Genomic DNA, 24,361 nt, shown 5'->3' on the forward strand with positions numbered 1-24,361 from the left:
TCACAGTTAAGGTCACGTCAAATTCACAATGCACGATCGAAGTTTGGTGCAAAATGTGAACCTCAAGGTCAGAGGTTAAAGTACAACGATGCCGTCGAGTTTCATGTAAATTTCCAGTTGAGACATCGTCAGTGTGTACACGTAGATTGTACATTGCAGTTGTTTAAGCTAATTACTATTCTCCATGTTTCATGGAACAAAACGCCGGTGTTGTTATTTCCATCATGCTATGCAGAAAATCGTTTGTCTTACGCATGAATTAGAAATTCACGCATGCACGTCACAGTTGAATATTATGGAAATGCAAATGAGATTTCACGTGCTATGTCAGGACACAGTGACACATTCATTTCATTGACTTGCGAACCATGTGGAAGATAACAGTGCTAGTTTTCTTGGCTGTCGCGGTGCTTATTCGTGGATACCCTCGATATTTATCCAGTATTCCGAATGGACTTAAGATTCCAAACCCATGCACCACCGCGCCAAACGATACTTGGAGATTGGTGGGACACGAAATTGCAACATCTAGTCAATTGTATCAAAAGAAAATGCAACAACCTGGATCTTACTTGAACGTGTTTGGAACGGTAAGGCATTTACGAATTAAACCGTTAGTAAAACAAGGACAGTGTAAGTTGAATTTTATTGATTTTAAAGACCACAAATGATCATGGACCGCGGCCGAATCCGAGCATAGTTATCTATTTCTTGTAAATAGTCTTTGTGAATTGAATAAATGACTTTCCTGGAGTCGCATTTCCGATGTTGGAAAAAAAGTAAGCATGTACATCGTGGATTTATGTTATTTTATGGGCATGCACCATTTCACGAAAACAAGTAGATTTTTACCCGTAAATACTAATAATAAAATATTTGGTCCTCATTTTGGCCGCGATTTCAGACTACACAAATAGCTGAAAGTTAAGTCCCTTTTTTCAAAATGATGAATAGGTGAGATATAGATTTAATGTGTTTAGCAATAAATCATAAATTACAAGCGCTGCTAAGTTCTATTGAGATATACATGTATGTCCGAAGCCAATGAAACTTTCTATACTTAACTTTGGGTAAATTCCGATAGATATGCATATATTTGGTTTTTTCTGAAGAATTAAAGAATCATACAGCCAATTGAATATTTTGCTTTTTTATCGTTCATTATGGATGGTTAATAATATTTTTGAAAACGAAATTCAAAAGCCGCTATGTCACGCGACGTCTGGTGCACCGACCTGTTATAAATTTTAGTGAAATTGGCAATCGCAAGACAAAACTGTTTAGATGCTGGAGGTGGACTAAATGTCGTTAAAGTCGTGGTGTATAAATGGCATCGCCGTTTTAAGGATGAAACGATTGTTATTTTTACTGAATTTGGAAGTTTTGCGACGCCCTCAATATACATGTACATGTAGCTCGAATCTCGCATTTGCAAATTTTGCCCTTTTACTGCTCTGTACAGAAACGTACTATTGCCACTTTTTGATTTTCATTTTCCACACTTCGATCTGTAAAAATTATTAGTAAGTAAGAATTCATTGTCCTTTGTATAATTTCTTCAAGTTATGGAAAATATTTCATAAAAAACAAGTTATTTTAAGCGTATGAATTAGTGATGAAACGATTGTCGCCGATGATCGATTGTCGGTCGTTCAGAGACCTACGATGCTACTAATCGATTACAAAATAAAAGTCGCTGACATCGTTGACTAAACAAAATCCGGAAATCACTTCAACTTTGTTCAAATTTTATTTTCTGTATGTCAAACCCGATCAAAAATAAGCAAACAAAATGGCGGGAGATATGAAGGACGGTAACAACAATGACATTCAACAGTCAAATAAAGGAGCCTATCTCTGATATCTTTGATACATTGAGATTATAGATAAATTCCATCACTTGATATATTGGAATCCTGATTTACTTACCTGTGAACAAATGAAACAAAAAAGAATTCAAATGTTGTTTCCATACATTTAATGATTCTGTTACATCTAATTTGAGGGGAAAACACTTAAATGCCAATTCCGATTATAATCGATTATTAATCGATTACTTGTGTCCGATTATTGTCGATAATCGATTATGGTTTTTGGTCCGATTGTCCATCACTAGTATGAATTCATTGCAGTGCAAGAAATCAGTTATTGGAGGCAATATTTCAATTCATGTGTGTAACAATTGAATAATCATGTTTTCAAATTCATTTATGATATATTTTTGTCGCCCTGAAGGAAGTTTAGGGGACATATTATTGCTATTGTTAATCAGTAATTTATTCTTTCAAAATAGTGTGCAAAGGGCAATAACTCTTACTTATGATTAAAGTGTAAATTTTAGAGATTAATGTGTAATTAATGCAGATTAAAGTCTGAATTTTACAGATTACGATAAAGTGTAAATTTTGCAATTTTACAGATTCAAGTGTAAAATTTTACATCTACTAAAGTGTGGAAAATAAAACAAAGTGTCAGTATGGCAGTGACAGGAATATGCTTCCGTAGCTCTGCGTAGTCAGCGACTCTTGGATTTAACTGAGCTACAATACACCATAGACGTACAGCAGACATCTATGAATACACATATCAAATTTATCTCGTTGGGATCCTAGGTTGGAATAAGTCCTCAGTACCCCTAGCTTGTCGCAAGAGGCTAAATGGGGTGGTCGTTCGGATAAGACCGCAAAAACCGAGGTTCCTTGTTTACAGCAGGTGTGGCACGATAAAGATCCCCTCCCTGTTCAATGGCCATAAGCACCGAGAATAGGCCTAAATTCTGCAGCCCTTCATCGGCAATGGTGATGTCTTCATGTGAATGAAAAATTCTCGAGAGGGACGTTAAACAATATTCAATCATATCAAAACTTCGCGCGAGTTTCTTCCCTTGTCCTCTATCTTGCGGCGAAAAAAAAATACTTCTCTACGTTGGCCTTTGAATTTTTCTGATCTATAGGTTTGACATTTCTTATTTTCCCATCAATTGTAGTCAGCTACAATAATGCCGCGGGTGTGGCAGCCCATAATGTGTATAAAAACTTAATAATTAGCTACAATTCACAGTAGAACCCTCTTGCATTCGGATGACTCCTCAAAGGGACGTAAACAAAAATTGACCCCATATTGTGGCTCCACCTTATCCCTGAAATGTCATGACATAATTGAACTTGAATTCACACAACATGGGAATGCCTCAGTACTAATATGACTAACATGACCTTGCTGTTATAGACGAGGCTTTCTTTCCTTTTGACATGCATAATGTTGGTCAATCTAACCACAGGTTTAATATATGTTACTTTAATTAAACAAAACTTGAATCCATGCAGTTTAGGAACGTTTACATTTTGAAATAGTGTGACCCTGCAATACTTGAAAAGATACACATATGCGTAAAATGCATCACGAAGTACCGACTTTATATTTCTTGAAATAGCTTGAATACTCAATTATGACCTTTAATACTCATTACTTCTCCCGACGAACTTCCCTCACAATTTCGCAAACTCATTAAGTTAGAGCAGCCCGGTTCCCAGGGCTGCAATAAAACACTGATCACTCAAGTGATAGAGGGACATTCTTCAAGTGGATGAAGTGAGTTGAGAAGTGCCTGAATTTTAATGGTGTGTCTTTAAAAAAGAGTCAAGATCTTGAAAAAAATGTTATGCATCTTTACATATCTAGAGATTTCAGTTCACTCTGACAGCTGAATTACAGATACATGTCCGGTTTAGGAGAGTAAATAAATGTGGGTGGGTGGGTGAAATGGGTGAAGGGGGAAATGGGTGGGGGTGGGGATAAAATGGGCGGGGGAGTAAGGAAGAAAAGAAGAATGGAGGATGGAAATAGGGATTGAGGTGGGAGACACGAGAGGGAAAGGGGGAATGGAGAGATGAAATAGAAAGGTGAAGGCGGTTGAGAGAAAAGGAAGAGAGGGAGGAGAGGAGAGGAAAGCAAGGAAGGACAGAAAGAGTAAGAGGGAAAGGAGAAAGCCGGGAAGGGCGAAAACAGAAAAGGGTAGGAGGGAAAGGAAAAAGTCGGGGAGGGCGAAAACAGAAAAGGGTAGGAGTGAGCGGAGATGAAAGCGAGGAAGGACGGAAAGGGTAAGGAGAAAGTCGGGGAGGGCGAAAACAGAAAAGGGTAGGAGGGAGCGGAGATGAGAGCGAGGAAGGACGGAAAGGGTAAGAGGGAGAGGAGAAAGTCGGGAAGGGCGAAAACAGAAAAGGGTAGAGGAGGGCGAAAACAGAAAAGGGTAAGAGGGAAAGGAGAAAGTCGGGAAGGGCGAAAACAGAAAAGGGTAGGAGGGAAAGGAGAAAGTCGGGAAGGGCGAAAACAGAAAAGGGTAGGAGGGAAAGGAGAAAGTCGGGAAGGGCGAAAACAGAAAAGGGTAGGGGAGAGGAGATGAAAGCGAGGAAGGACGGAAAGGAAAAAAAGGGTGGGAGGGAGAGGAGAGGAAAGAAAAGTAAGGAAGAAGGAATAGAGGAGAGAGAGAAAAGTGAGGGAGAGAGAGAAGGGGGAACGATATGGGAGAAATTATTTAGAATAGGATAGACTGTAAGCTGAACTACAAAGCTATACTCCACGTAATCTTTCGTCAGTAATTCTTGAAATTGGAAGTTGATCGCTACCTAGATTGTGTACACATGTATTTAGAAGAAAAGTAAATCCGTACACATAGTAATGGAATACGCAATTTCTGAGTCGCACAATAGTTCTTTTCCTTTGTGGAACTCTTACACACAGTGAGACGCAAAACATACTATCGTCCACACGCGGTGGGTACAAATCCTTATCGCTGCCTTCATATATTGCCTTAAAGACATCATGCAACCACCCAATCTGCAGGGACACACAGTATTAGCAAGTTTATTAATATTTTATAATAAATTAGCTCAAACAAAAATCGAGAAAATCATTATTTTTCTTTGATTAAAATATCACTCGTGCAGAGAAGGAAATAAAAAATAATTTCATATTTAATTTTATGGCCTAATTCAAACAAATATTATTCTTGATATGGTCAGTTTAATGTATACCAACGACTGATATAAATAAAATTTATATTTTCATTTCTTTTACCCGTATTTACATAGCTAGTCTATAGTATATTGTACCCACCCAAGCGTTCAACAGAATGCTGAACGTATCTCCACCATAGAAGAGTTGATATTTCGGAAGTTGCGTATTGGTGCCAATTGAACACCTAAGTATCCAAGATATTTCTCTCTTGCACTTTCTGAGTTTAACATATGTATTCTATAAGCATCAGGCAGTTGACAAGTTGATTATCATTGCAGTATACCTGTAGAACAATGAGGCCCGCTTTTGAATTTAAGAGCTTGGCTTTTGTAACCCTGATTTATATTTCTTCTGTTATTCGTTATACTATATTTAAAGAGGTTAGTTCCTGAGCTTTTGAAGATGCTACAACTAAGTATTTACTAGTTGAATACTGATCCCATTGGTGCAAACATATTACACATCTACACCTATAACTGAACCCTATCCAGTTGGAAAAAAAATTGTGTCAATTCAAATTTTGAGAGGGTTTTTCAGGGACTACATTTTGTTTAAAATAGTAGTTTTAAGTACAACATCTTTATTACACGTCGTTTCTTCTCGTCAAACGCAATAATCGAAAACGTAATGCACTATGTGAATGACAAACAGAAAAACTGCTATATTGTAAACAGTGGCCTGATTTTTTGTCAGGTAGTGTACAACCTAATTTCGGTTAAAATGTTTAACTTCCCAGAACAGTCCTGGACCATTCGATATAGATCTGACATATTGGACAGTTTTCGACTTATCACTTACTTTCAAGATCTCTGTCATCACAAAACATGTTCAACCGAAATAAGAAATTTTTGTGTTTACGATGCGTTTGTACATATCGGTTACTGTTAATAAATTGTTACAAAAAGTCGTAACAGTGACTTCTATATTCACTGGGAAAAAATTTAAAAAAATTGAAAATATCAGATGAATATTGTATTCAAAAATTCATCGATGTGTCAGATCGTTGGTTTCAGTGTAACTATCACTGAAAACCTACACAATTTTATGCTGAGCATATTATAAACCAATCGCATCTTCTCGGCTTGACGGAGAGGCCCCAGAATAAGCGATTACTTATGACGTTGCCCTGCTTCGTTCTGGAAATTCCCATTAGGCTGTATGATTAAAGACTAAAGTCATGGATTGAAGAAACGAACAGGCATATTTTATCTATTCAACAATTATCAAAACTTATTTCTTCTGTAAGATCAAAATCAAGCATCGATAAACAACTAATTAACACTTCATATCGTATTTGTTGTGATTCCAAAAAAAAAAAAAAAAATGGTTTAGATTTGCCATTTTACTTTCATTTTTGTTATTTCATGGTAGTTTATCGAAAACGAAAGTAGGTTTTTTTGTTGTTTTTTTTCAATTTTACGATATATACTAATGAAGGAAGATTCGGTTATAGCTTACGGATATCAACTTACATATGAAACAATATTAAAGGTGCAAACAGTAACTCTGGAGCACGCATTTCGGATTTTATTGGCAAACTTTGTTAATCTATACCTATAGATAGATACCTGTACTTCAGTTTTAATATGTTGACGGTGCTACCGTTTGAGCGAGCGCAGCTTCATGTATGTACGTATTTTGTAATGTTCATGCTTTGATCAGGTTTAATTTAAACAATATTTACTTGCCAAATATGCATGACATGAATTTTCTCCCAGGGTTTTATATTAAAAATCATTAAAACATGTATGCATGGATGTGAGTGAAATATTTTTATGCTACAGTGTACATGTATATATACATTTTATTTCTGCTGCCTTCACTGTGACTTGCTTAACCTTTGATTCACGACCTGTTCTGAACTGTATGCTCTCAGCCTCTACTTTGAATTCCTTTTTTCTACTCTCAATCTTTTTAAGTTACTAATTGTATGATAAAAATGCCCAAACCTTTCAAGTTTGTAAAACTATGTTTAAACAGCACTGCCTTTGAGCACAAAACGCATTTCAATATATAATGAAAATTTAAAAATAAATCGATAAATTCAACTATTGGGCATGTATACTACCCCCCCCCCCCCCCCCAATCCGAACCTTGTAGCAACGGTATGTTCCAAAAGAGAAAATTAGAACAATTTTTATGATATTGTAGATAATCCTATAGTTGTAACACAATGATGAAATATTTCAGCATTCACATATAATCATTGAATGAAATTGCAACATCATTGATCTCGGTCCCTCTCCTGGAATGCTGTTGTTGTGATGATACATTATTTTTAGTCACGAGAAAAAAAACCAAAAATAAAAATTCAATCCGACCGAATTCCATCGATTTTTTGTAATTTTTTAAATAGCTCTAATTCAGTACCTGTGATCCCTCACATATTCTAACAATTTTTAAGAAGTTAGTCTCCCTTTTTAGCTCACCTGACCTGAAAGCTCAAGTGAGCTTTTCTGATCGCTTTTTGTCCGTCGTCTGTCTGTCCGTCTGTCTGTCCGTTAAACATTTACATTTTCAACTTCTTCTCCAAAACCACTGGGCCAATTTTAACCAATGTTAGCACAAATCATCCTTGGGTGAAGGGGATTCACAATTATTCAAATGAGGGCCAACCCCCTTATCCAAGGGGAGATAATAGCAAATCAGTAAAAATACACTGAAATTTTTAAAAAAATCTTTTTCTCCAGAACCAGTTAGCCAATTTCATTCAAACTTAATGCAAATCATCCTTAGTTAAAGGGAATTCAAAATTGTTCAAATCAAGGGTCAGGTTCTCTTCAAAGGGGAAATAATCACAAAAGTGTAAAAATAGGGTGGGGTCATTTAAAAATCTTTTTCTCATGAACCACTGTACCAGTATATTTGAAATTTACGTGGAAGTTTGCTGACATAATGGAGATTCAAGTTTGTTCATATCATGGCTCCCAGTGGTCGGATGGCGCCACAATAGGGGAAACCATATTTTATATGTATTTAAATAGGAAAAATCTTTTAAAATCTTCTTCTCAAGAACCATTGAGCCAGAAGAGTTCAAATTTACATGGAAGCTTTCTGACATAATGCAGATTCAAGTTTGTTCATATCATAGTCCCCAGGGGTCGGTTGGGGCCACAATAGGGGAAACCATATTTTATATGTATTTATATAGGAAAAATCTTTAAAAATCTTCTTCTCAAGAACCATTGAGCCAGATGAGTTCAAATTTACATTGAATTTTCCTGACATAGTTCAGATTCAAGTTTGAAGCTTTATGACATAGTTCAAATTCAAGTTTGTTGAAATCATGGCCCCCGGGGTGTCAGGTTTTGCCACAATAAGGGAAACAGTATTTCATATGTGTAAATATATGATAACTCAGGTGAGCGATGTGGCCCATTGGCCTCTTGTTTCTTGTTAGAATAATATATTCCTATTGAAAATTTAGTATTTTAATCGATTACGTATGCCTAATGTTTACGTATATTCAATAATGTCCCGGTAGTATGACTTTTAACAAGTACGTATTTAGATCCGCCACTGTCTGTCTTATTATGACGTACGTCAAAACGCACAGGGACTAAGCCCGTTTTGGGCCCGATACCATAAATATAGAAAGGGGTCTAACTCTGACACAGATAAAAAAAACTAACCACTTGCTTCAAATACCTAAAAAATCTTAAACTAGGTAAGCTATGCGTAATTTGTCGTTTTCCTTGCATAGATTAATGTTTTAACTACTTGCATGCCAAATTTCAAGTCACAGGTTATTAAAATAACAAAGATATACGTCATCGTTCTCTCGATTTCACTTGTTTATTTTTACTAGGACATTTACCAGTCCAGGTCACGGAGTCGTTTCTTGCCTATGACAGCAGCGAAATTCAGACTAGTATGGAAGATTTCGGACCTGTCAATTAAAATTTCACATCAATTATACGCTACTTACTTCCTCATACTTTAATAATGTTCTTCGTGTAGACGTTACACGACTTATTTTTCCTCAGCAGCATCAACTGTTGACAAGATCTGCCATTTTAATGAATACACTAAATACCCGAAATGTCTAAAACTTTGAAGAAGGGGAAAATGGGTAATAATAATCTAAATGAAATAGAATAAACAAAAACAAAAAATTGAAAAAGCCAAGAAATAATGTTCAATTTCCTTCTCTAAGTGCAATATCACAAGAATAATGTTTTGATCAGTTTTAAGGTATTTGAGATTTTAAGTCTATTGGGTATTTAGTGCGTTCATTAAAATGGCAGCTCTTGAAATATCAAAATCATAAAATTAAAAAAAAAGCCAGAAAAACGTCAGATATTTCGGACTACTGTGTGGTATACTTGATTGGTTTTTACACAAAGCAATCCTAAACGACGAGAGGAAAATAATGATGAGCAACAGAACAATATCAAGAATATTTTATCCCTGAAAGGTTGAAAACTCGGATCACGTTTGGTCGACTACTGTGCTTTTTGACAACTTTAACTTGCATTTCCATTTTCTAATTAGATATAAATACCGTATACCCGGCTCTGTTTTGTTTGTTTTTGTGGCTATGCACATGTAATTTTTGGCGATTTCCAAAGTCCAAAGATTCACCAAAATAAATATCGCTAAATTTGGAATTTGATAAGTCCCTCATTAACATTTGAAATTAGCTGGAAACATTGTTATTGGCTTCTATCAGGAAACAAATGACAAAATATCAGTTCTTAATATTTTAATTTCTTTCATTACTTATCGTATATACAAATTCAAAATGTAATGTAGACTCAATAGCAAAAATGAAACACAAGAAAGAGTTAAACAACATATAAAATATGAATTGCTAACATATCATAAAGTACTTAAGAAATGTAACACTCATAACTCGAATTATATAGACATTATATTAGGAATTTCGGATAAACTTTAATAAAATTGAATTAATGTGCGAGACATTATCAGTATTGTAACATACTTTTAATTAATATACATATATTTCTTACTATTTATATGTCTGTATTTATTTGTAATCGATATGTATACATAGTTCACGTACAACATGTATTTAATTATGTAAATGTAGTTTTACGTATGATATAAATCCACCTCTACTGGGAGAAAATGGTCTCCCGGCTAGGCTGCCCTAGGGTCATCTCTGGACTCTAGTTTGTGTGTGTGTGGACCCTGAGGCAGCACGAGTGGCATTATGTTTTAAGAAAATCCCTAGCTTTATTATATCTAACATTATGGCACTGTTGTAATCTACTAACTCATTGTTACATTGATCATCATACAATATGAATACTGTATAACCTATATATCTAAATGTCAACTATGACAATATTACTCTGACATGCAATGAATTTATGTATTCAATGAATGTACATCTAAATTAGTTGATATGTATCTTGCGTGGTACTTTAGTAAAAACTTTGTTATATATTGAGGGAGCTTAGTCAGGGCCCCACCCCTGGCAGCTGCCCTATTATATTAGTTAGTTATTTTAAAATTGTTATAGAGTAGGCTCTGGGAAATAAATGAATATATATATATATAAATATCGCTAAATTTAAGTAACGCACACAAGTACACACACATGCACAATAATTTTTTAACCTAAACTTAATCGAAAATAACTTTAAATGCATTCATTCTATGTACATCAAAATTATCATATTATATTATAATATTATACTATTGTTTGGCGCAGTTAGTGCACGATTATGACGTTAAATCGTCAACACCGCTACCCGACGTTATGACATCACAATGAATGTTTACTTATCAACGTTACTATGAAACTGAAATATTCAAGACAAACTGTCTGAAGATCCGTAAGGCGAAAAGTACTGGCAGGAACTGATCGTTGATTATTATGTAATCATTTTAGATTTTATTCTTTTGAATATATATATATATATATATATATATATATATATATATATATATATATGTAATAGAGTGAATTTTACATGTTTTTAATACTTTATTTCAGGGATTTTATTTATTGAAAATAAATTGCTTTAATTCAATTTCTTTACAGAGTTTTGAAATTTGATATGAGAATAAAGTTTTATCTAATTGAAATCATTATTATAACTATGACTTGTGTTTGTCTTGTTATTTCATTACTTATTAAATTTTATTGCTTACTATGCAGAACAGGTTTTTCTTTAGGATAATTGTTACTATTTATAGATCACTCTAGCTTGGTCACATGGTTTTTAGGAGGGAAATTTCTTTTGAGGACAGGTATTCTTGTTTTCATGCTTAAGTGGCACAGAAGGGGTTTTCGATAAAAGTTTCATATAGTAGTTTGTTCTTTACTAGTGGATTGATTTATTGGATGCAGATTTATTGTATTTGATCAGTTAGAACATCAACACATTCTATAAAGTAGGAGGATTTCTTAATGTTTGCACCGACCTTTGCACCTCATGGGAGGGTCATGCAACAATCATCACCACAATAAAGATAAAACCCACGAAACCGGAATTATTATTATTACACCCGGTTACATATATATATATATTATAATAATAATAATAATAAAAGTCAAGAAACACTAAACTCGAATAACATTTCACTGTTAGCGCTTTCGGCTTTAATGCCTCTTCAGACAGTCTGAAGAAGCATTAAAGCCGAAAGCGCTAACAGTGAAATGTTATTCGAGTTTTGTGTTTCTTGACTTTTATTATTGGATGTATTTACTGTATCAAATACCGAATTCTTTATTTACAAACTATATATATATATATATATATATATATGTGTGTGTAAGACTCTCTAAAGTGCGATGGTCACGCCAAAGTGCGATGGTATGTGCCAAAGTGCGGTGGTTTGTTAACATTGCGGACGCCAAAGTGTCTGAACAAGACAAATAACTTGTAAATGCAAAAATATTGTATATAAACAATTTGTTTCTAACAATAATCAATAAAAATAAATAAAAGAATGTCAAGTACCTTAATACTTTTGTGATATACCCTCGAGCCTTTTGAACTTGGCGCACCCGTTGTGGAAGGATGTATGGATATTTTGTATAATTTACTGTAAATGAAGTCCAGATTTCCAGAATTTTGTGATACAGTTGATCACCAGAATTTAATGTACAAATGTGATATGAAGTTTTCTTTTAATTACCAGCCAAATGTTTTCTACGGGGCATAAATCCTGTGTGGGCCACTTCAGTGCAAGAATTTGTTTGTCAGTTTTGTAATTGGTTGAAAGACAAGATCAATGAACAGGTGTATGGTCATCCATAAACACATAATTGTCATCTTGAAAGAGTTTTGCTGTACAGGCCACAAGTTATCTACATATTTTTCAGAGTTATTCATGTTGCTATATGTATTGACTCTGCAAAGAGTACCAACACCATGACACGTAATGCATCCCCTAATATTTTACCAGTTTCGGGGGGAAATGCAGTCCGACAGTCAAGATTTAAATCACTTCTCCATATATATACTCGATAGTATTTTCCAAAGACAATCTGGCGCTTGTCAGAAGAAATTACCATTTTCCACGGTCCAGTTTATTTTACCCGCACACCACTGCACACATTTTACACGATTAACAACTCGGACCGTATTTTCTTAATACAAACACATATTAAGTATCCATTTCTGTCTTAAACATTGCCAAATAGTTTGCATTACTATTTTCATTATATTTTTTGTAACGTCCGACAGTGGTCTTTGTCTATCCAACTGTGTCTATTTGACAAGTCTCCGTTCTGCACGTGCAGTCACTAATTCTTTCGTCCACTTCTTTGTTAATTTTCTGTTGTACCTCGCTCTCGAAACTTATTCCAAGCACTATACACAGTTGATATAGGAATTCTTAATAATTTTCCAACTTCCCCGGAACTTTTGTTACGATGTTTTCTTAGCAGCCTATACCGAGTTCCGATGTTTACAACCCAGGTTTTCTAATCACTACCTTGCATGTATAAACAGAGTTGCAGACGACCACAAACATCATTACGTCACATAATTGACCTTCAACTTTTTAAATACATCATTGGTGAAAGGATAACTCATGTCTGTGCAAAGAGAGATAACCCGCAATGTATGATATGGCTAAATTATGCCGGCCAAAACAAAAAATCCGGCTATTATTATACCCCCCGAACGAAGTTCTGGGGGGTATATAGGAATCACTCTGTCTGTCTGTCTGTCCGTCTGTCTGTCTGTGCAGATTCGTGTCCGGGCCATAACTTCTTTGTTCTTTGACTTAGGCATACCATATTTGGCACACAGGTAGATCACCATCAGACGATGTGTCAAGTACCTTCATGACCTCTATATGACCTTGACCCTTGACCTCAAGGTCAAAATTAAAGGGTTTTTTTTAACAATGGATTCGTGTCCGGGCCATAACTTCTTTGTTCTTTGACATAGGCATACCATATTTGACACATGAGTGTATCACCATGAGACGATGTGTCAAGTACCTTCATGACCTCTATATGACCTTGATCCTTGACCTCAAGGTCAAAATTAAAGGTTTTTTACAATGGATTTGTGTCCGGGCCATAACTTCTTTGTTCTTTGACATAGGCATACCATATTTGACACATGAGTGTATCACCATGAGACGATGTGTCATGTACATTCATGACCTCTTTATGACCTTGACCTTTGATCTCAAGGTCAAAATTATAGGTTTATGCCATGGATTTGTGTTCGAACTATATCTTCCATTTTCTTCTACAAATGCATACCATATTTTTACACTCAGGAAAGAGGTAATTTATACCTATTAACAACACCCTTTGGGAGATTGGGGTAAGCGGGGGGTATTCTTACTGAGCATTGCTCACAGTACATCTTGTTGAATTAACAACAGACTAGAAACAACCATTACACGTGATGTTGTGATATTACTTTCAGAGTTCTATGAATTTTCTTTTATGTTTCAAGGATTTTTCATTGGAATCACATACTTGGACTCAAAAACTATGTAACAGTGATTCCGACGGTGACGGAAAATCAAATGGAGAGGAATTAGGAGACGCCGAATGTGTGTGGGTCAAAGGAGGGAAGCCAGCTAAAGATGCAACTGGACATCCAGGTAGAGAGAGAGAGAGAGAGAGAGAGAGAGAGAGAGAGAGAGAGAGAATCCAAATTATCATTCTAACTGTTTTCTTTCTTTCTTTCTTTTTTCTTAGGTATATGCGAGGAGGATTCTCCAAATTGCAAACCTTCCGCTAAGTTGTCCGTCATATGTGCGTAACCGTGATTCTAACCGACTACGAGGATCATAGCTGGTCAATAAAACGTTGAACTTTCTTCGGATATAAATGTTTGTCTATCCTGTAACACATATAAATGGCGGGAATGACAACTTTGATATGGTTCTCAATGTGTGTATATACATGTATGACTCCATGTTACAGTAGATTACCCAATCATTTGTCAGATTTTCTCCCTTTGTTTTAAAAGTACAAGTATTAAAAGAAAAAATAAACTACGTTTGCTTTTTTAATATCCATCCACTGTCGGAATTGCCACTGCAAGGACAGAACGTTTTCGTACTATCTACAGTTACACCTAATTCTCCAATATCAGATGGCCGCGTCAAACCTAAGAAGCTGAAATAGGTAGTGATTGCTCCTTCGCCAAATGCTCAGCAATTAGAAGTGAGAATCACAGACCTTTCGGATATGACCCTAAAACGGAAGTCCCGTGTCGCCGCAAGCGTTGGTACGCTAAAGAGCCAACGCTGCTACGGCCCTAGGTCTAAATTTGTGGTACTTCACCTACAGCTGGTAATGTCTCAATGTGAATGAAAAATTCTTGACAGGACGTAAAAATCAAACAATCAATCAATCGTCTATACGTTAATTTTCCGCCTAACCCATTGCTTTACATAATTGACATGCGCAGTAGAGAGAAACCTTTTGAATGAGGCGTCAGTTTAACTAGGATGAGGCGTGTTCGATTTGTAAATCTCAATATAATCTCGCAATTAAAGATACCGGCCGCCACAAAATCAACGTATGCTTCAAATGGTGCTTTATATTATATCACTCAAATCATTTTCATCCTATATATCTGGGTGTGGCCTAAAGTGTAAATACAACTGTTACAACTATTCTGATAAGGTCATAAAGTGGAAAACGAATGTCATCAATTGGCAAATTGTTGTCCGTGATTTTTTTATTCCCTTCATAAAACAACCATGGTAGCGGATCATTGGAGAGGGACCGAGACACAGAAAATTTTCATACTTGTGGGTGACACTTTAAATGAATTGTGTCAACACTATGACGAAGAACGAGACACAGTGGTGGCAAGTTTTTACGTTAAATCAAAGTAATGAACATAGAACATAGAGAAAACTATTGTTTTATGCCCCTGAGATCGAAGATCGGGGGGGGGGGGGGGCATATTGTTTTTGTCCTGTCTATCATTCTGTAATTCTGTCTTTCTGTCTGAAACTTTAACCTTGCTAATAACTTTTGAACAATAAGTGATAGAGCTTTGATATTTCACATGAGTATTCCTTGTGACAAGACCTTTCCGTGGGTACCAACATTTTTGACCCCTTGACCTTGACTTTAGAGTTTGACCTACTTTTTAAAAACTTTAACCTTGCAAATAACTTTTGAACAATAAGTGATAGAGTTTTGATATTTCACATGAGCATTTCTTGTGACAAGACCTTTCCGTGAGTACCAACATTTTTGACCCCTTGACCTTGGAGTTTGACCTACTTTTGAAAATTTTAACCTTGCAAATAACTTTTGAACAGTAAGTGATAGAGCTTTGATATTTCACATGAGTATTCCTTGTGACAAGACCTTTCCGTGAGTACCAACATTTTTGACCCCTTGACCTTGGAGTTTGACCTACTTTTGAAAATTTTAACCTTGCAAATAACTTTTGAACAGTAAGTGATAGAGCTTTGATATTTCACATGAGTATTCCTCGTGATAAGACCTTTCCGTTGGTATTAAACCTTTGGACCTTGACATTTGACCTACTTTTATTTGTTTTACATTGGTCATAACTTCTAAATGGTAAATATTAGAGCTTTCATATTGTACATGAGCATATCTTTTGACAAGATCTTTTTACTGGTACCAAGATATTTGCCCTTGTGACCTTGGCCATCTTCGGAATTGACCATTATCGGGGGCATTTGTGTTTCACAAACACATCTTGTTCTGTATTAGTTATGGAGCACAATTTGCAGAAAGGTTGTGAGGACGGTTGCGCAATATATATATATATATATATATATATATATATATATATATATATATATATATATATATATTACATGGGATGTCAACGAATATTCGATTTTTTAAAATATTCAATCGATGACTTGATATTCGAATAAAAAAGTATCATTAAATTCAGAACGTCTTCACATTCTTTGAATATTGAAAAAGGCAGTGATTATAATGATATAGAAGATGAGTTTCATTTTATCCTGAAATGTCTATTTTACAAAGATTTGAAAAAGAAATATATTAAGAGTTTTTATTACACAAAACCAAGTGTCTTTAAATTAATTAAGCTCCTTAGTGTAGACAATACTAAAGAACTCAATAACATGGGAAAATTCTTAGTTCAAGGTGTGAAAATAGGAAGTTTAGCATTGTAAATCAATAATTTAGTTATAGTATTTTTCTAATAACATGTGCATCTCATAATGCGATTGCATATACAGTGTATATTAATTTTATTTGTAATTTCTTCTCCTCCTGTCCACTCACCTGTTGTTTATCTTATACAATTAGATATATTATGTATACAAATGTACATGTATTACATGTATTCCCATGAGTTGTATAACTCAAGGACAATAAAGAATTAAGAATTGGTTTTCATTAAAAAAAGAATATGAAATTAAAATTCGAATATTCGGTCATACATGTATTCCTGGATCCATAGTACAAATCTTTAAATTTCTCTCTAAGGAACAAAAGAAAGTTGTCGTGTGAGAATAGAGTCCTGCGTGGATAATATATTCCTCTTACTGACTCTATTCTTGTCTCTAACGATGATCTTGAACCACCAGCACGGTCTCGAAAACCCAGCGGAATCGACTATTTAACTGAGTTCTCGCCCGAAAAGGAAAAACCAACAAGGAAGAATGAGGTGGAAAATTATATAAGCGAGTGTATCCAACCAACGAGGATCCTCTGTTATGGTGGCTCAAAAATAAAGATCACCAAGACGTCTCTGTGTATACCAGCGACACCAGTAACTTCTGCGAAAAATTTTTCTTCGGCTGGGCTTCTAATTACGAAACTTAGGAATAGACTGTCGGGTGAAGTTGTTGACAAAATAATCTCTCTAAAGAAAACTAAATTTACCTGATAATTTAATTACTCTTGTGTAGCTACTTGTGTGTAAATATATCCAGTCTGTATTAATATACATGTAATTGTTGTAACTAAAGGGTTCAATGTCATGGTAGATCTATTCTTTATTTATTTATCTCTTGTTTGTCATTTGCAATCTAATAATCATTATTAGAAAACTAATTAATAAGAGAAAATGGCCAAGGACTATAGATGTATTTGTTCAATCTTTCAATACGCTGTGTCAAACACTATTATTAAAGGACACGTCATGTTTTCAAAGTATACAAAATTACTCTTTATGCTTATAGTATTTAATTTTAATAGTTCGTTCGTCGAAATTTTGCGATAATTAACCACAATACAGACTTAAATCTAAGCCCCGATTTCGAAAAAGTCTAGTTAATTAGGTAGATAGTCATGTGGTATAATGACGTCACATGCGCCCTTCGGATTGTGAAAGTACTGCGATATATATTATTAAAAACTCGGCTTTTATGGGCATAATTTATTCACCATGGGCAACATTTAAATCGATATTGACAAATTTCCCGAGTTTTATATGTTTTCGCCACCAGTGCATACAAATAGCGAAGTAAATACCCAAATATAGCGAGGAAAGCGAGTATGAAATCGGCAATATTGCGAGTAAATATTGTTTATATGGGTCGCTGTCTATAAACTGTTTGTTAATGTTATTCCTTTATACATCTGTAATTGGCGCTGTTTTTCTAAAATAAACAGTGCAAAATATTTCATTTAAAACACATTTAAAGCAGTTTTAGGCATGAAAAGAACATATTTTGCTGAAAAAAATGAAAAAGTTTAGAAACATGCTTTGTGTCCTTTAACGCTTCATTTACTGGTAGTTACATGTGTACGTCTGTAGGAGTTCAGGGGCGTCGGCAAGTATTCAACATTGGGGAGGCGAACTGGATTAAAAAGTGGGGGGGGGGGGGGGGGGGGGTCCTAACTAAGTCCTGAATCTTGATATTCTTTTCCTATTCTGTCAATGTCGTAAAGACACCACCTGATAATACTTATAAGTCATACCCCTGTATCATGTAACAAACTTAGACTTCATTACTTTTGAACTGAAACTTTTAATTTACGGACACTAGAAATTTGATGATGCAATATTGAATAACAATTTCATTTTGGAATCATTGACATATCAATCATTCATCGCAATATTCAAATTGTTAATTAAGCTTAAGATGTATCATACATTTTGCCTGAAGATAAGAGGGGACAAAAAGATTTGAAAAATATTTTCACAAATATCGTGTTTAGTGTCATTAATGTATCTGAACCGATGATTTCAATACAATACCATCTTCGCTATAGAGAAGTAGTGCGGATCGTAAACCCTTGGCTAGCGAAGATGATACAATGCATGTAATACATAACATTTGTTTCCTTTTAAAATATCATAGAGTAGATAAAATGTAATATTTTGATACTCCGTCATAATGTAACCATACGTATGGAACCAAGAGGGGTTGAAAAAATACAATTCTGGATTCTTCTTGTCGAAACAATGCTTTGGAAATAAAGATAAATAGGTTTAGTAATACTTGTTAATCCCTCCACTTTTATACGCCCCTCTCTAGACGTCCGGGATTTATTATGTTATGTGGCTGTCCGTGCGTCTGTACACCTGGCTGGCTGACTTTCCGTCCGTCTGTCCGTCCGGGGTCATGTTTTCCGGACTTTTTTCTGTAACATAGGCATGTACAACTTTGAAATTTGGTCACAATACCTCCCTCAAGAATTGTAAGTGTGAGTTTGCATTTCAGCTGGATTGGTTCATCCTTGACTTACTTTAGGGCTATAAGTAGGTCAAACAGCTTTCCGGACTTTTTTTCCTTACAGATATAGATATTGCCCTGAAATGTACCCATAAGCTTTCTTTCAGAGGAATACAAATTCAGTTTGCATTTCAGCTGGATTGGTTCGTCCGTCTGTGACCGTAGGTCAAACAGTTTTCCAGGCTTTTTCATTATGGATACAGATATTGCCTTGAAATTTAGTCAAAGGCTTTCTCTTGCAGGAATACAAGTTCGGTTTGCATTTCAGCTGGATTGATCCATCCTTGACCTACATTTCTGCTAAAAATAGGTCAAACAGTTTTCCGAGCTTTTTTCCATTATGTATACATATATATTGCCCTGAAATTTTTTTGTCCGACGGGCGTATATTGTACCGTTTGCGGTACTCTTGTTTAAAATTGAAATGCAGGAATATGTATGACAAGGTAAAAACATTTCAACAAGTTGTTTTAAACGTTGAAGTTTAAATAATTTTCAGTATTTCCTATGATTTACATGCTCATGAACTCTAATATTTTTCAATGATTTTTTTAATGACTTACGACCTGGATCCATTATAGCTTCCAAACATCAATCGACCAATTAATCAGACAATAAACAATATGTAGCAAATCCGCACTTACAACAGTGAAACATCTTTTATTGTTTAGTACATGTACAGGTATACAGACTTGTATGTACATCCCATTTTGCGTCTCTGTAAACAATAGCTTTCACACTTGTTCCATTCACCACAGATCACCGTTACACCCGCCGCTCCAATGAGTAGATATCGCCGTTACAATTGTTTGAATTTTGTTTTTATTTACTTTATTTATTATTTTGGGGGCAAACTTATTGGGGCGGCATTTGCCGCCCCTGCTGCCCCTTTGCCGACGTCCCTCAGTTATCTCTCTTGCTGCTTGTTAGACGATCGATGCAACAATATTGTACAGATCGATGCAACAATATTGTACAGTGCCTCCCTAACAAAGTCTAGAGGTAGGAGTTTAACTATCACATACCGATGCAAAACGTATATCAGGAGTTAATATCTATTTTGTGCATGGCCATTTTTTTAACCGAATATTCGAATACTGGTTATAACGGATATTCGAATATGAATCCAAACCACTGGAGATAAAGTGACATACAATGTGTCTCTATAGATAAGATGATTTTGTCTTTGCCAAACAAAAGCCATAGTTACAAATAGGTCACCACATTGGTTATAGACGAGGTCAAAAGTTCAATGTCTGACAAAAACCTAAATTCACACAGTTTTCACCACGACCCCACCCCCACTAAAACTAAATATGATGCATGTTGAAAATAATCGATTAACTAGTAAAAGCATACGATTATAAATAACACTATATACACCTTTTCTACTGTTCATTCACAAATTAAAATGTATATTGAAACTATTAAATGTTCATTAAAATATAAAGTTATCATGTGGTTTTAAAAGTCACTTGACAATGTATTTTTTTCCTTTTCCACTAAAGTGTTATCGATGTCCGATGACAGAAACTTACGGGAAATTTTAACCTCCTCCCCCTAATTATTTCAATTTAGATTTTTATCCGACATCGATCTTTTGATCTCGCCCCTTACAGGCGAACGGTGAACTCTAAATGAAGACAATTTCAAAATGGCCAACGACCAGGTAACTTGAAAATATTGAAATGTGAAGGCTTCTTCTAATACTCTATTGGACGCGTTGAGGTAAGGTATTTAGAAGGGAAAAATAATGCAATATACTGCTACACCGGTGTCGCAGTCGATCCTTGTTTTGTGTCAAGGTTAGTTCAAGGTTACAATCTTTTCATACCGGCATCAATGTGTGTGTACCAGAGTTTTATCACAATGTTTATTTTAAAATGCAAAATAAATATCTATAAATAATTCAAATATACTTTTTTGCCCTTTGGCAAAGCGGAACTAGTAAACACTGCCGATATGAAATAGACCCCTGATGAATTTAGGCTATGTTTTACAAAAGAACTTATGACTAAGACTAAAACTAGTAACATAGTTCTAAAAAGTCGTCAACTTAATTTATTTCGTAAAGAATGAAATAATTGCAAGAGAAGATGTTGATTTTAGTCGTATAAGTTCTTTTGTAAAACATTGTTCATTGTTCGTTGTTTCCATCTTAGTTTTAGGGTTTAGACTTTTTTTGGCCATTTCAACATCACGAAGACTGATAAGGCCAAGTGTTTCCGGTTACCCGACCAACCCTAAATTTTTCTCCCGACCCTAATTTTCTGGATAAATTCCAGTCCTAAATTTACGTACATTTCGTTTCTCAAATTAAAAAAAAAATCGTTTGTCGCCGTCACTTCCGGTCGTCACAGGAAGTGATTGGAAGAATTGCAAATTTCAAACGCTTTCTTTTAAATGGAAACCATACTAGTTTGTTAGGTCTCTTTCAAAGTGTCAAAACAGTGTTGATCCCGTCGGTCGTCGAAATGGCAACTTCCGGTATCTCGATAACATGCTTTTATGATTTTGGTCTTTTGTGTCCCCATGAATCTCGATTATATTTCAAGTGTTTGATATGATTTTCATACCTGTCAATAACAGTATAAATATAAAGGGTTCCGTCACAGATCATTGATCCCATTGGCGCATCTAGATCTTTAACCGAGACCCTATCCAGTTGGAAAAAAAATTATGTCAATTAAAATTTTGAAAGGGTTTAGCAGGGACTGTATATTGTGGCGAAAGGATTGATTAATCAAAAAGATCTAAATCTGCGCGATATTACAGTTTCTAGTTCATCTAGTATATCTTCTATTTTTATATTCCTATACATGTATTTCAGTTTTATGATTTATGATACAAGTAGTTGAGACTTGAAACTAGATAAAATGTTGTAATTTGGTTGATATATTTTTCCAAATAGAACACCGATTCTTTAAAAAGTGTTTAATTTACTCCAAATTTTGTATAAAAATTCAATATTTTCGCCAATAACTTAAAACTTTGATCTCCAACCCCCACTTTTTAAAGTTCCATTTTAAATTTTAAGACAAGACCTCGAAAATTATGTGAAATTTTAGAAATTGACATTACTCCTAATATGTCTTTTTAAACTCTCAAATTTTTTCGTATATCAAGTTCAAAAAGGGCATTATTCATTTCCATTACTTGTATTAAACTTTTTTTCATCTGTATTGTTAGAAGACATAATTATGTATCTATTTTATGCATTGATTGATTTGTGTTGCTTATATTGTATTGACACCAACAGACAAATCAAGTTTAATTGAATAAATTTTAAGTGCAAAAAGGTCATGTTTAGAACACTGTACAGCTTTATAACAAGAATTGCACCCTCAATTTTTCTTTTCATTTTCCTAATTCTCCTTCAATGTAGAAACCAAAAATACACTTTCCAAAAAATTGACATTACTCCAAATGTCAGGTGCTAACCTCTTTAATTGCAAAATTATTGTGATTTTACGAAACAAGGTAACATAAACTTTACGTGCATCACCAAAAAGTGCATTTGTCAGCGTCTCTATGCAGTTTTTACATAAAAAATTGAAAAGAGAGATGGCAACACAACCATCATATAATGCAAAAAGTGCGAAAGGAGAACTATATATGAGTGGTTGGGTATAGTCGACATCATTTTTTAATTGTTTGACTAGACGGAAATATTGAAGGAGGTCTTATCAAATATGGTGTAGTGAGGGCGATTGGTTTCATGTATTCTTTATAAATTTTCATGATTTACAACCACCCGGCAAATTAAAGATGAAACCTGACACTGGGAACCCTAGTGTTAACATGCACACCTCTGTCCTGTCTCAAGCCAATGTTATCATAGCATAGAAATGCAAAATTATAGCAGTGAATAGTGAAAGTATTGTTTTCATTGAAAAGGACGCTAAAATATTTGATGATATGAAAAACACTATCAGTACTTGGTTACAGAAATCATTGTGAAGTTTCGCGCTTTGAGAACGAATTTCATGTTGGTATTTGTGTATTTCCTGTTAGAATATAAATCTGTAAACTGAATAATTTCCTTTCATAAAATACTAAATAAGATTAATTGAATATAAATGGTATACATGTACCATAAAGTATAGCCAAGTACATGTAGTGTTTTTCACTTTATGCTATATCACTACTTTTGATTTAGATTATTATTTTCAGAAATTTCCTGTGTTCAGTTGAAGGTATTGCAGAGAATGAGGAAATATGGTTCCTTTCTGGACGTCAGTTTCACCTAAATAGTCCAGTCTACCCCTCGCCGCCACAGTTGTGATACATATGGGAAATCATATGCTGATAAAAGTAACCTAGCCCGACATACCTCTATAAAATCAAGAACATGTACAGTGTTTGTCGCGGATTCTTCACTGACGAAGAACGGACGAGGGACATAAATTAAAAAGAATTCTGTTATTTTAACAATCTCTTCAAATCGTTGTACGATCGCATTTTTATCATTATTGTGGGCTGTACGATCGCTTATTACGTCGTTGCCGATCGCATAAATTCTTGAGATGTACAAATCAAATCGTTATATGAAAGATGTGGGGTATGATACACACTCTAGAGTTAGAGCAATTGCTTCATTATGACAATGAAAATTGACTTGTGTTTCTGAAAAAAATCTTTTTCATTAAATAAAGTACGGAATTTCACTTAAATATTAGTCACATGCTACGTTTCTAAAGGTGGAAATATCAATGGGAAATTCAGGGAAAACAGGAAATGAATTTGTTGTGCATGAAATGCACAGGTAAATATATATCATGAATACTTATCAGTTGTCCCATGATCACGAAATTCGTGAGAAAAATCTGAAAAATAAGATATCGCAATTTATTTTTCACCTCATGCTATAGGAATGCAGAAAAAAAAGCAATCCGCGTTACTGATCACGTCCGACTTAACGATCGCGGATGTTTACGGTTGTTCGAAAATTGTTCACTCATATTGAGACGTCACCAGCTGTAGGTGACCATTAATTCAATCTAATTAAAACCAGATCTTCTCTAACTGGTTCCATTACACTGGAAAAGTGTATTAAACGCTTAGAGAAGATCTTATCTTAATTACATTGCCACTAAGTTTGGCCCATGCTTAGCACTCAGGACCTTAACAGTGAGGGTTTTTGCACGACACCGCGTTACTTCTAAATGCCGAGAGTTTGTCGAAGGGTCCGTATACATTTTATAATGCAATTTCAAATACTTTCTGAGATATACTAAAG

At 34.9% G+C, this 24,361-nt stretch overlaps 1 protein-coding gene across 1 annotated transcript; it reads left to right on the plus strand.

Annotated features, from left to right (window-relative positions):
* Positions 1-119: 119 nt before the first annotated feature.
* On the plus strand, positions 120-14,463 carry LOC125674875 (temptin-like). Its single transcript, XM_048912236.2, has 3 exons — positions 120-590; positions 13,914-14,064; positions 14,162-14,463. Exons 1-3 carry the CDS (start codon positions 369-371, stop codon positions 14,224-14,226), a joined length of 438 nt encoding a protein of 145 aa, XP_048768193.1. The 5' UTR covers positions 120-368; the 3' UTR covers positions 14,227-14,463.
* Positions 14,464-24,361: the final 9,898 nt, after the last annotated feature.

This window comes from Ostrea edulis, chromosome 3 (assembly GCF_947568905.1).
Source record: "Ostrea edulis chromosome 3, xbOstEdul1.1, whole genome shotgun sequence".
Classification (NCBI taxonomy): Eukaryota; Metazoa; Mollusca; class Bivalvia; order Ostreida; family Ostreidae; genus Ostrea; species Ostrea edulis.

Bases quoted from the DNA above. Each gene is read 5' to 3' on its own strand.
- LOC125674875 (XM_048912236.2), top strand. From the start codon at position 369: ATGTGGAAGATAACAGTGCTAGTTTTCTTGGCTGTCGCGGTGCTTATT. The intron at 591-13,913 runs GTAAGGCATTTA...TTATGTTTCAAG, and splicing joins ACTTGAACGTGTTTGGAACG to GATTTTTCATTGGAATCACA. The intron at 14,065-14,161 runs GTAGAGAGAGAG...CTTTTTTCTTAG, and splicing joins AGATGCAACTGGACATCCAG to GTATATGCGAGGAGGATTCT.